The 14,220-nt window shown below is 40.1% G+C and overlaps 1 protein-coding gene across 13 annotated transcripts in view; it reads right to left on the reverse strand.

The window, feature by feature from the left end:
- PPFIA2 (PPFI scaffold protein A2) overlaps positions 1-14,220 on the reverse strand; it is a 323,573-nt gene that overhangs the window by 4,458 nt on the left and 304,895 nt on the right. For 7 of the 13 annotated variants that reach the window (XM_083182325.1, XM_083182322.1, XM_083182327.1 and 4 more), the window contains 4 exons: positions 11,874-12,049; positions 10,795-10,863; positions 7,122-7,281; positions 3,253-3,352 (listed from right to left, as the gene is read on the reverse strand). In XM_083182325.1, the coding sequence (XP_083038451.1) occupies positions 3,291-3,352; positions 7,122-7,281; positions 10,795-10,863; positions 11,874-12,049 (467 nt within the window). In that variant the 3' untranslated portion in view covers positions 3,253-3,290. The remainder of the gene's footprint in view (positions 1-3,252; positions 3,353-7,121; positions 7,282-10,794; positions 10,864-11,873; positions 12,050-14,220) is intronic. The other 6 variants (XM_083182335.1, XM_083182323.1, XM_083182328.1 and 3 more) reach the window with 3 other exon arrangements.

Genomic DNA, 14,220 nt, shown 5'->3' on the forward strand with positions numbered 1-14,220 from the left:
ACAGGGATGGGGAACCTTTGGCCCTCCAGCTGTTGATGAACTACACATCCCAACATGCCCTGCTACAGTTTTGCTATTTGGCCATGCTAAATCTGTTGCAGGGCATGCTGGTATGTGTCATCAACAACAGCTGGTGGGCCAAGGGTTCCCCATCCCTGCACTAAGCTATCATAGCTGATATTCGGGATATGGCATTATCTCCAAATCCACCCCAGTGTTTGGTTACAATGAAAACTAATTTGGATCATTATCATGCAAATTGATAAATGTGGTTGGGCCATTGTCATCATTTGTTATGTGTGTGTTGATATTCTGGCAACAGTAATAGCCCCAAAGACTAATTTGGCAATAAACCACATTATTGGGGTCTGTGTGTAACATTCTGAAAACAGTCATTTATTTGTTAGAGGAGATTCTGTAAAGAAGAATGGTCTCCACTGTGTTCCTATTAGGATATACAGAACATGCAGTGTTTTATTTTCTATATAAAACTCCCAGCGCATTAGAAAAATTATAAAAAAAAATATATATAAAAAAAATTTAATCTGAAAGTCATTATGGTTTTTGGAAGCCATCATTATAACACATCTGGAGATCAGGGAGGGTCTTTTTAAGAAATGTGTTTTTGGGATTTCGAAACATTGCTACAATTTGTATGTTCGTTCGTTAATTGGATTCTATGTTTAATTGTATTAACAGGAATGGGATGAGGGAGCAGAATGGGATGCAGTGGCGTGGGAAGAGGGGGGTGGGGTAAAGTGAATTTTTCAAAATAGGGGAATATTGCCAAACAAACATTTTTATTCATCATAATGACCTGCAATGTTTACCTTACCTTATATAAGAAATAATCTTTTATTTTATACAGAATTTTTTTATTTGAATATATATATAACAAATGTGAGAGACACTGGCATTTTTAGCGGATATTTTGCACATCTCACAGAGATGGTGCAAACAAAGGGTTAAAGGATTGTGCGCATGGGAGGTGGAGAAAGCAGCAGTCAGAGGGGAGGGCCAAGCAGCCGAAATATTGCATTGTGAATCCAGTTGACCTTTCACATGACAACTGCAATTTATTTCTGGATTGTGATATGTTCCACATATGTATCAGTAACTGGTCAAGGGGCTTAAATCATTGGGAGTAAGTGACTTATCCTAGAAGGAGTTGTTTGATACTCCCCAGCTTTTACCTTGGAGGCCAGCAGTGTGCATAATCTGGATAACGCTCTGCTTTTTGCCCCCAGTGGTTAGATCATCACTGACTGGGTAAGATCACTTTAACCCACTGGAACTGATTAATTATATACTGGCCTACTAGTTTGGCTCATATGGGTGCCATAAACCACTAATTATTAGGTTTTTATTCTGGATGACTTGGTTTTGTCTATCTAAGAAGGAATTTGCCAGGAGTGAACCAGAATAACCCCCCATGTGCACTGCAGGTGGAGTAGATGTTACTTGTGCAGAAAGAGTTAGATTTGGGTGGGGTTTTACTTCAAAGTGAGATCTATATTGCAGTGTAAAAATAAAGTAGTCAGTACTTCCCCTGCACAGAAACAAAATAACTCACCCAAATTTAATTCTCTCTGCACATGTAACATCTGCCCCCCTGCAGTGCACATGGTTTTGTCCATCGAAGAAGGAATTTGCCAGGAGTGAACCAAAATAGCCCCTTAGTGATTTGTGCATTTTTAAAATTGTGTTTTTATATTGTTTCGTCAGTTTGTGTTATTTTATTCTCTCTAACAAACTGTGTTTGGGAAATACACTAAGCACCTGTTGGTGTTATAGCATTCCTTTCTCTCTATAATTGTGACTACTGGGTCTTAGGAAGGCCCAGGACACAACCCATCGACTTTACCAGAAGGCAGTGGAACCATACTCTGCACATATTCACTCCACCAGCAGGGCAACATGGTTTTATGAAGGTGCACAGTAACTTGCTTGCTCTTACTTTACTCCAACAGTAAGGATGTAAAATAATCACGACTAATGGGCCCTACACACATAGCGATGTGTGCAGGGCTACCTAGCTATGCTAGGTCGGGCTGTGCTGCGCCGCTATCGCATAGCACACAGAGCTGACAGCCCACACACAGAGCGAGCTGTCAGCTCTGTGTGCTAAGCGAGCAGACAGCGCCAGTGTTCTCCGGTGGGAGAACCCTGCCGATGCCGAGATTGATGGACACTGTCCATCAATCTCAGCCAGCGATACAGACGCGCACTGCTGCCGATATAGCCCCCACACATACACCGATGTGAGGGCATTTGCTAAGCGACTTTGCCAAACTAAGCAAAATCGCTTAGAAAATGCCTTAATATCGGCATGTGTGTAGGCCGTATAAGAATGATGGAGTGGACTCAGACAAAAGGCCCAATTCAAGTTTGTAAGGAATTGCACAGTCACAAGGAATCAGCTGTAACAAATGCAGTCGGAGGTATCTGCAGGAGACAGTCACCTCCTGCATGCATTTGTGAGATCTGAGTGTTGAGATCCTGAGACCTTGGATCATAGTTGCGATTCACATTGTTTCCATGCAGCAGCCAGCCTGCATAAGCTGAAGATTACTCTTGCAACCCTAGTCTAGTTCAGACACCCAGCCTATTTTGGGATCCGGGGATTTGGCCCTAATATTGCCGGGATTTCAATCATCCCGGGAGTTCGGTATTAGACTGTATAGTCTAATGCCCGTCAGCCTCTCAGCACCAGCTAACATGCTGCCTGGCTGTTCCCGACCCCTGCGCAGCGTGACTGTCGCAGGCCGCCCTGCGGCATCCCCACGCCATTTTGGGAGGGCGAGGTGTGTTTTTTTATTTATTAGGAATGTCAATCGTGGGATTGGCATCCCTAATCTAGACACTCGGGTCCAGTAAGTCTCCAACAGCCAAATGCTGTATGTTTAATTACTGTTGTATATATTTGGGTAGGCAGTGTTGCCCCCAAACTGCATACATATTAATAGGGGATGTGTTAGGGATGCAGCACACATTGATTTATATTGTAGGGCCATGTGCTGAATATTAAATATAAAGCTTCTTAAATAATCTTTTATTTTTAGCTTTTTTGATTTTCTGTTGAGCATCACTATTAAATATGGGTCATAAACTTAAAACACTAAAGTTTCTGGATAATACATACTTAGTTACGAACATGTGACACATTAATATAGCCCCCCCCCCCCCCTTTTTTTTTTCATTTTATATTCTCTACGAAAGAACAAAGTGTGCAAAACGTAAAGGAATACTTACTGCAACTCAGTGCTTTGCTCTTTTTGTTTTTAGTTTTGTCAACATGAGTATGTCCGGACTGTGGAGCTGTCTACTCTCTGCATTCCTGAAGGGGCGGCTGCTAATAAAATACAAGTCTTTCTTTAGTTGCTGGACAGAAAAAAATTGTATATTTTAAGAGTTGCTTTAGTGGATAATTCCACTTTTTAAAAAAAATCTAAATAAATAAAGGGCCCCCCTTCCCCCATGCTTAATGGATTATATCCCATGAACCCACTCTTCGGCTTGCATGGTATCTGAGTTTGCCACAGCTTAGCCCCTACACATGCCACAAACATAAGAACATTTGAAAGTTGGATTTCCAAATGTTATTATGTTGTTGCTCTATCATTGCACTGCTTTGGGCACTGGAATGATGTTGCGGAATCTCTTCTCTTCAAGTCTTCCTGTTTTTTTGTATAACCCAAATTCCTCATGGGTTATACAAGCAGTCCATTACGGTGTGGTAGGTGATTGATAAACTAGTTTTTAAGAAGTGGAATTATCCTCTTGTATTCCCTGTTCCCAAACTCAGTCCTCAAGGCACCTTTTAACATGCTAGGTTTTAAGGATATCCATGGCTGAGCTCAAAGGGTTATATCAAAATTAATGAGGTACTTAAGTCACCTAGAATATTCTTCAAAACCTGGACTGTTATGATACTTTGTGGACAACATTTGGCAAACCCTATTTAAACCAAAACTAAAGTAACGGTCATGATTTCATAAAAGAAGAGCAAAATATATACATAGAAAGGTAGATTATATTTTAATATATATATATTTTGTTTGTTTCTTTTTATATATAATCTAAAAACTCTTTTGTGAATACAAACCCATGCATCATTGACTTCTGTGGGAGGAGAAATTATTGTAGTCCCCTGCATACCATCATAAAGAAGTAACCATCCAGGTATTTATTAAAGTGTGTGTTTACAGAAGTGGAGATTTTGCAAAAATGTTAGCATTTCAAGCAGGGATAGAATAAAAACCTCCCCAATTTTTCTTCATTAATGCTAGCTATGCGAAATATGCTGTTTCAACATTTGCAAGTGGCTCCCAAACTTATTCCTCAAGGAATCCTAACAATTCATGTTTTAAGAATATTCATGCTTGACAACAGGTGACTACATTAGTACCTCAATTATTTTCATTAAACAATCTGTGCTTAAGCATGGATATACTTAAAACCTGCACAGCTAGGACTGAGTTGGGAACTATTAAGCGCCTTGTGTCCTGTTGGAGAAAGTGTGCTATATAAATAAAAAAACTTACAATGCTAAAAAGATTTAACCTGAACTCCTAATCTACTCGTGAAAGGTCTGGCAATAAAGTTGTGTGGTACAAGCTGGAGTGGCTTTGTCCAGCTTTAAGGGAAAGCAGCACAGATAGGCAAACATGTTTCAGTGCCAAACTTCAAGCAAAGATCATTTTTTGTCAATGAAAACCACTTTTAAGAACCTTACGACACAAAAGTTATGTACTGTATATAGTGGTGTAGAGCTGAAAGCTGTTTACCTACAGTATCTGTGCTGCTGTTCCACTTATACAAATATGATTTATTTTAGTGGCTTTGGTAAAAGACAGCCACCCATAATCAGTGGGAAAAACTTGTAAAAATGTTTAACTTTAATGAGTTTAAAGAATGCGTTTATCCCACACCACAATGCCCACATATGTATAGGTAACAAGACCTCTCATGTGTGTAATGTTCTCTATATCATTCTAATGTCCGGCTAGGCCAAAGCCGGTAGACCACTGCTTCCCCTCATTATCCGTAATACTGTCCCAACATCAGATGTAAGATGGCCGGGCTGGTTGTAACATGGCTAAACATTGAGATTTCTGTAACTAAGGGGGAAATTTACTAAAGGAAATTTGTAAAAAAAAAAATAGGTGTATTTGTATCCAGAAATACACTTATTTTTGACATTTACTATCCCGAAAATACGGCAATTCGTATTCGTATTGATGTGCTATCAATACGAATTGCTGTATTTTTGGGATAGTAAATGTCAAAAATAAGTGTATTTCTGGATACAAATACACCTATTTTTTACAAATTCCCTTTAGTAAATTTTCTCTGAATCTGAGGTTTTTGGCTCTAGAATAATACATGCAGGTAAAAAGTTCTACACAGATCTTTTTCTCATGTTAAAAACATCCAACGCACCAGATTTATATGAGAGTAGACTTAAAGGTGCCCATACGCTAGAGCAATTTGGACACTTTTCATGCGACTGCAGCAATAAATCACATGAAAAGCATCCAAATCCAGGTCCCATGCAATGTGCAGGGGTGTGCGTATTGCATCGGAGCCTGTGAGTCGCACCAGCTGCAGGAGAGATATGTTGGAATGCAACCAAGCCTGACAGGCTTGGCTGGGATTTCATGCAATATATCATATGCAAAAAGGACTGCATACGATATATCACATCAAATCCTGCAACCCGGTAAGGTTCTGGGGGGCTCAAGGGGGATTGTGTGTGTCATTTCTCAGAGGGTAGAAGTCACACAAGTGTGTGGCAAGCTTTTGAAAGTCATATGCAAAACAGCTCTATAGTCAAACATAATAACAGATGATTATTTTATTTTTTGCGGGGGGAGGTGATTTGTATTCGCCATTGTTCAAAATAGTAACAGACTTTTAAACTTTTTGTAACCTTAAAAATCAAATATATTTTGATCTCTCAAAATTGGTCATGTGTACATGTCATTTTTGCACTTTTCTCCCATAAGATGCATCTTATTAACAATGTGATGTGAATATGATGCACAAGCAGCTTCTATTTAAAATTATATGCAGCATGCCTATATTCCTTTTTTAATTGCTGTGTATCTGCAGAAATTTTTTTTATGTGTGGTATGACTGGCTAATGGTCAGGATGCCAATAGTCAGTATACCGACATCAAAACCCGGCCGTCTGTACTCAGACATGGAGCCAGCGTAAAAAAGCCCCTTGCGTGCTCGCAACCTCTCTTCTCCTCTATGGGGGATCACACAAGGGAGAATAGCCCTGTTGAACGAGATCCCGACTGTGCCCCACAGTCGGGATTTTTACATCTGTATACGGACAGTCGGGAATACTCATCAAGCTCCCAAAATTTTATGCTAAACTGTTTTCCAGCCAATTCCACATAATTTGGTATGCAGCTAGAATTGCAGTTACAGAATATAGGCAAAACAAATATCATTGTATGCAACTGTATATCATTTTAATTAACAGAAGCTGCTTGTGTATCCAATTCACATAGTGATGTGAATAAAGTGCAAAAATGACATGTACAGCACATGAGCTATATACATTTTTAATGTTTATTTGTTGCATATGTGCTATAATTATGTACCTGTTATGCAGTATATTTAAATAATTGCAGAATAAGTCTCATCCCTCCCTCCCCCCCAAAAAAGGCTCTACTTATGTCTGTCTATAGATTTTTATAGAGCTGTTTTGGAAGAGACTTTCTAACTCTGCTGCCACTACATCCCTGCCTGGAAAGACACACGCCGCTACGTTGGCAAAGTTCGAGAAAAAAGTTGGACATTATAACGTCTAGCTTAGTCCGACATTTACCTGGCTGCTTAAACCTGCTCCCATTACATCCCTATTAATAATATAAATCAATGAATTGTCTTTAGTGTGCTGTTAGTTATGTATTCAGCTTAAAATATGATCTGAAAAAAATAAAATGCAGTTATTGCATTCGCTGTAAAAGCTGCAGCTTGATTTTGTTTTTTTTTATGCTGTAATAATGTAGTGTGTTATTTTGACATAATCCGTGTAATGTAGTTGTACAGTACATAATAGTATGTTGTCTTCTGAATAAATATATATATAAATAAAGCAGTACCATCTGTTGTCATTTTCCGTGAGTGCCCGGATGTTGTTGTTAATCTGAATCCTGCTGGCAGTGTTTCTGAAGAGCCTGGCATCATGCTGATTCCATGGACCTCACGCGGTGGAAATTGCCTCCTCCAGGAGGGCCCACGTCTAAAGTTTTTGTCATCACTCTGGAAATACAAAGTGTTCCAAATTGCACTAATATAATCCAGTATTCTATGCAATCTCATTTGTTGATGCTTATTGATTTGGAATGCGTGTTCTGTCTCTCCTACTGTAGTACAGAAATATCTCCCAACAAGAGAGGTACAGTATGAGATGCCAGAAACTTGGATCATGCTTGATTTTGCCCATTGAACTTGGCAAGAAAAGTATGCTGGCTCCGTATATGTGACAATAACCTAGTACAGTATCTGCACTGCACACCTTGCCACAGAAATTTGGCTAAGGGGATTGTGTGCTGCACCAAAAGGATGAATACAGAATTTTGAGATTAAAAACCCTCATTGTTCTTAATTTTAACGTCTAAATGATGCTGTGTTTTTAGATGGACTCTGAGCACTTCCCTATGGCTAGCAATAGAAACATTATTTAGACATTTACTAAAGTTTTTTTCTAAACGAAATATAAAGAAACTTGGAAAATTAAAATAACACGGTCCAATAGCGTTAGGTATTTATTTCTACTTAACTTTTCAAGCAATTTCAAATCGGTGTGTGACACATATTAAAATAGTGTACATTGGGGCTGATTCAGAATGGATTGCAAAAGCAAAATCTTGATTGGAAAAACCATGTTGCACTGCAGGTGGGTGAGTTATATTGTTTCTGTGCAGGGAAAATACTGGCTGCTTTAGGTTTACACTGCAATTTAGATTTCAGTTTGAGCACACCCCATCGGTGCTTTACAGAAGCAACCACCCACAAGTGCATAGAGATGCCCACCGAAGCCATCAGACCATGTCCAGTAACTTCATAAGCCATCAGTACCACAATGTAGATGCAAGGAACATCCACCCCCTGACTGCCTCCATGGCAACAGGAGCTGGGATGCTGGACAATGTTTTAGGTGTATGAGATTGCAGGGGGTGTGGTATAGGGGGTCCCGGCAGTCATTTACCCAATGTCAGGATCCCAACTGTTAAAACACAGACAGACTGGTTCACAATGGCCACTGGCTATTCTCCCTTGTGTCCAAGACTCCCAGAGGGAGAATAGAATAGGTAGCAAGCCCGCAAGGGGCTTTGTTGCATTCGCCAGACGTCAGGCTAATGACTGTCAGGATCCTGACTGTCGGAACCCTATACCCCGTCCGGCACCCTCTGGATGGTAGGTGTACAGTAAATAGGTGAACACCATGGGCGACATGCATATGGTCAAAAGGTTGACAAAAGCAAGGTCAGCATGGTTTAGGTAACACATGAAAACATACATGAGGTTTCAGGGGGGGGGGGGGTTACACAGTTACCATCAAAGTGGACCATGATTGGGAATGATAAAGAGGTACGTGGCTCCATGTGCTCAGCTGTTGAGATGGACACCAAATAAAAGAAGTAAAAAACCTTTTCATGTGTCAATCTTTTCCGTGTCGACCTAATATACGACACCGAGATCACAATTGCATGCTGAGTCATTCCCCGAAAAGGGACGACGCACTTTTTTTTTTGCAGACTTTCCATTTTACCTCCCCCAACGTTTTCCTCTCGCACTTTGTGAGAGATTTCTTACTGTAAGCAACATCACAAAATAACCTTTGCACCTGAATGAGACCCATCATGTATATCTCTGATCCACGTCCCTTTATTACGCTCTTCTGCCTCCCCTTCTTTCCCTGACATTCCCACAACACATTCAGTGGTAAATTTACTAAGATGGGAGTTCTATTGAAGTTGATGTTTCCCATAGCCACCAATCAGATTCTATCTGTTATCTCCTAGAATGTGATCGATAAATAAATAAGAAGTAGAATTTGATTGGGTGCTTTGGGCACCAACCCATCATCAATAGAACTCCCATCTTAGTAAATTTACCCCTTAGTGTATGATTTGACATTTTTTGAATGCAGCTCTCTGATCTCTTCTACTTATAAACAATCCTTTGGCGCCATTGTTGAGAAGGTTTAGTTTGTTCACAAAATGGAGTATACTGTATGTCCTGTGTAGTCTCCAATTCATTACGTAACATTTCTACAGTTTGAAGCCCTGCCTAGATCATATGAAGCATCCTCTCCATTCTCCCATGGCCTCCCAGCAGGTCTTCTTGCTTGGTGCTAAATTCTTATCCTGCACACTAACCTCTTCCCTTCCTTGCTTAATACGTAAAAAAATTCCATGATAAGTAAAGTTATGGGAATATATATTGGCCAGGTCTAACATGTAGGAGGGGAAGGCTTTAAAGAAAACTTTATATGTGAGGGTAAGCAGCTTGAATTGGGCTCTGGAAGCAATGAGGAGCTACCATGGTGACTTTCCACAGACACAAAGAAAAAGGATTAGCGGGAAAAGATTAACAACACTGCCACTTTCTGGAGAGACCAGATAGGAGGAATTTGCCATGCATGACCAGAGCATGTATTGGCAGGCTTGGCAACATTCATAGAGAAAAGGGCAAATCTTAACAATGTTGTGGAATGGACAAGGAACTGGAAGTGAACACCAAAATGAATGATGACCTCCCCAGGTTGGGAGCATGGGGAACTGTGGGAAAGGAGGAGACAGTAAGACAATAAGTGGTGGTTTAGATTTACTGAGCTTGAAGTAGCATTTAGTCCGAGCATAGAAAGGGAGCAAAGGAAGATCAGAGTGAAATCAACATAGTGGTTATGATCAAGAAAAGAAATGTAAATAAAGAAGTGCAATTGCCCAAGAACAGCCTTGGGGGAGCAATATAGATGGAGATGATTCACCTGATCCTTACTGGATATCATTTGTTCTGTGACTACATTAGCTGAATTAGTTTTCCCAGCTGCACTCATAAATAATATTGGTTATACAGTAGGACTACACAAATGTAATATAGCTATCCCAATAATTATTATGCAGAAATATCAGGTACCATCTGAAATCTGGATACAGCTCTTTTTACTGCTTATTACTAAATGCACTAGACTCCACCTAAATGTAGTAAATCTTTATTATCTAGATTAGCAGCCTTGCAGGAACATCGAAAATCTTGAAGAAATAATACAGCCAGAATAAGTATGGTAGCACGAGGAACCTTGTGTGCGGGAAATACCGAACGGGATCCTGCAAGGAATGAAATTATAACGTACCCATATAGAATTCTCTAATTACATAAATAATATATTCCTTTTTAAATGGTAAAAATATACGTTTCCTTTTTAAACACCGGCTATCCCTTCCCGAATAGGTATATTGGCTTGATACAGATAGCAGTCCTAAAGGAACATAATGAAGAAGTATACTGTACATATAATACAATAATTATTAGCATCAAGACCAATAAAGTATGACCCTAATTTCATCTAATCTTTTCAACCAGTTACTGAATTATTGGAATACCCTTTTTGCACTTGAAGATGTCTACCTCTTTTTTAGCTTTACATTAACATCATGATCTGGTGGTTGTGATCTGCTGTTTCCATCTGAAGTTGCACTACTGTAGATTTGGGAGTTTTTCTATTCTTTTGCAGTGCACATAGAGCCTACGTATATAAATTTTTACCTCATCAAGACGTCTTTCAGTTCCAAGTGCCAACAAATTGTTGTATTCTCTTTCCAGGATTTGTCTTGCCTGAAAACAAATAGATGTGTAAGAGTTTATAATAATTGGAATCCCATATAATCAACTTATTGACTCTTCAGTCAGCCTCTTACTTGTGATTTGTCTATGATTCTTCTGCTTTCAAGCATTTAGTTGGCTCCAAACACATAATGCTATGCACTGCCAGCATGCTCTCCTCACAGTGTGACCACCACAGGCAAGTAATACACCATTTTACAGTGTAGTTTGTGGAATCCGAACATAACCCATGTATTCTATCATTTTCAAGAACTTGGATACATTGGGCCTGATTCAGACCTGATCATTGCTGTGCGAATTATCAGTGCTGTGCAATCACCCTGTAAGTAGTTACCCACGAGCCCGCCAGAGTGTAATTCCGCCCTTTGCAAGCTACCGAATGTCACAAGCCAGCAAATGGGCTGCATATCCACTCTCAGCTCACCCAACATCAACTGTGTGCAGCCTGTGCGTAGCCCTGGACTTACTCAATGACTTTGATGGTCTCAGCCTGATCGAGACCGGAGTATGCGTCATACTCCGTCCCCAAAAACGTTTGGCCACGCCTGCATTTTTCCTTACAGTACCAAAATCCAGCAGCTTCCTGTCAATCAACTTGTGAACAGCCCACGGCGAAAAGAAGCAGGATTTCATTGCACATCGTGGCCTTGTGCATGCGTACTATGAGCTATATACATGCGCAGTCTATTGAAAGTTGGTCACCGTGCAAATTTCAGATCTGAATCAGGCCCATAATTTTTACTTGAAGGTAACAATTGTACAGGTGAGTATCTGGTATGACCACTCGCCATGGCAAAATGTGTAGAGTTGTAGATACCTCCTAGTGGTGCACACCTGATTTAAGCCATGCCAGCTCATCATATCTTTTATTATTATTTTTTTTCAGGCACAATTTAAATCAGGAGGGTTTGTTCGATGCTGTAGATGCTGTAAAAACATTAGCTCTTGCTAAATATTTATAACATTGCTTAAGAATAAAAACACATTGCTATAGAACTTACCTGAGTGTTTTGCATTGGGATTTGCAGTAATAACGCCAGACTAGTGTAATCAAAGTTGTCATCTAGACCGATAAGAGAACCATGCACACCGCTTTCTAAAATGTTGTTTGCATAATCTCTAAGACCTATTGCTTGGATCCAACGGATCACACGGTCATTGCTCCATACCAACACATCTGCAACAACATTAAACAATACGTTAAACAGTTATTTAAAGCAGCTATTTCTCTCATCCGCTTCATAAATTGTTAAACTCAAATAGTTACCTGTATAGGAAATGGCAAACTCACCAAGAATGCCACATTTTTCACATGTATCATAAAGTAGTGCAAATTGCCTAAAGTATTACAATTTTGTTGCACTTTTGATTACCGTAATCATTACTAAACATTTTTTACGGTCAAAAACATATATTTTGCTGCAAAATCACTTCTATTAATACAACATGTGTGTATGTGTGTGTGTTTGAGAGGGGTTGGGGGGATAGATGCTTGGTTGCAACATAGAATGGTCAAGAATTGTTGAATGTATTGTCTTGTACATGTTTGCCACACCAGACACACATTAGAATTGATTTTTGGTATCATTATGGAAACAATTTTAATATTTATTATACACACTTAGATATGTAGCATGGATCGCTTTGTGTGTATGCCCCCCCCCCCCAGTGATGGTGATGCGCAGTCCCACACATCGCTTGCAGGGACTGTCTTTACTACTAAGATCGCAGTATTTATATCGCTCAGCACACATTGTGGGTGTGCAACGATGTGTGCTGAGCGATCCCTGCTTAAGCACGTCACTCAGCACCGGCTCCCCCCATCGTCCCATGTGTATGGGGCTTTAGACATTTGAAATTGTAATGGTTTTACTGCTTTATTGTGGAATATGAGGAAATGTACCCACAGATTCCCACAATGGAGAATGATTAGCAAGATAACATCCTTATTAATCACACCCACTCCAGAATATTTTGACATAACTGTGTAGCTCTTTCAGTGACAGGTTGCTTCACCCTCGATGCTCAACGGAGATATACCGCAGGTCTTTTCTTCCTGCTGTGATTAGAATGTATAACTGTCATGGTCTGTAGTAGACCTTCATGTTCTTAGATTCTAGATTTATTTTGTTCGCACTTCTCATCATGTGTGTCATTATTATGCCATTTTACTCTTATCTGTTCTTTGAACCTTGCTGTAACAATTGCAAATTTCTCCATTATGAGACGAATAAAGGAATTATATTATATTCTTTCACACTAAGGACCTTCATAAACCTTATATAGTGACGGCTTACCAGTGTGACCAGGCATTATTCCTCTGCACTGCAGAAAATCATGGAGACCAGTTATGCACAGACATAGGCCCAAAACAGGCTTCCAATACTTAAGGACCACCCTACCACATTAGAAAAATGGGGTTCCAACTGCAAAGATGGAGGCCCTTCCCACTTCTGGTCTGGCAGTCATCTGTGTTTTTGTGAAATCCTAATTAATGGTATTAGGTGCATGCAATATCCAGAGCTCTGCAAGATGCACAAAATGATTTTCTTTGGTCTGCGTATTTGGCACAAAATGTGTCCAACTCTACATGAACCCCTCAGGCTTTAGCCCCTTTCACATTGCAGTTTTAACTCGGCATATTGCCGATTTTTAAATGCTTTAAAATGGTAGCAGCTGCAATATGAAAGCTCCACAATCAATTTACCGCTTACAAAATACCGGTATTTTGAAACGTGTTAATAGCAGGATCCTACACGTTTCAGAGTCGTTTTCCCTGCAGTCTGAACAGCTCAGAAACTAGAGATGTGTCGTTCGCGAACGATCCGGTTCTTTTGAACGGATCCATCAAAAGAACGAGCGATCCGCCGATCCCAAAATGGTGATCCGGATCGGTTTCGCTTAGCATTACATACAATACAATGCACATTGCATTGCTTGAGCTCAGCACTGCCCCCTTTGGCAGCTGAGATATTTTCTTCTAATTGGCTGCTTGTGCTGCTGCTGCTGCTGCTGTGTCACGTGCAGATCTAGATTCTTCTGAATCTGGAAGCCCTGAGGGAGGTCTGGTGACTACACATCAACAGCAGACAGAGCAGAGGCATTGGCACTGGCAGGCATTTCAAGATTGCTTCACCTGAGTTCACCAGTAGTATCACAGAAAGGTGTGTAGTAGAAGTATGAACACACAGACACACAGACATAAATTAGGCAGTGCACATGTGTTTTTTTTTTTTTTACTAGATCTGTGTTTGCTGGGCTGTGTAGTACATTTAACTTTAATTTGGAGGGGGAGGGGGCCTTCTTTTAACTTTCATTTGGGGGGGGGAGGGGGGGCTCGGCAATGAG

Source organism: Crinia signifera, chromosome 4 (genome assembly GCF_055691185.1).
Source record: "Crinia signifera chromosome 4, ASM5569118v1, whole genome shotgun sequence".
NCBI classification, from domain to species: domain Eukaryota; kingdom Metazoa; phylum Chordata; class Amphibia; order Anura; family Myobatrachidae; genus Crinia; species Crinia signifera.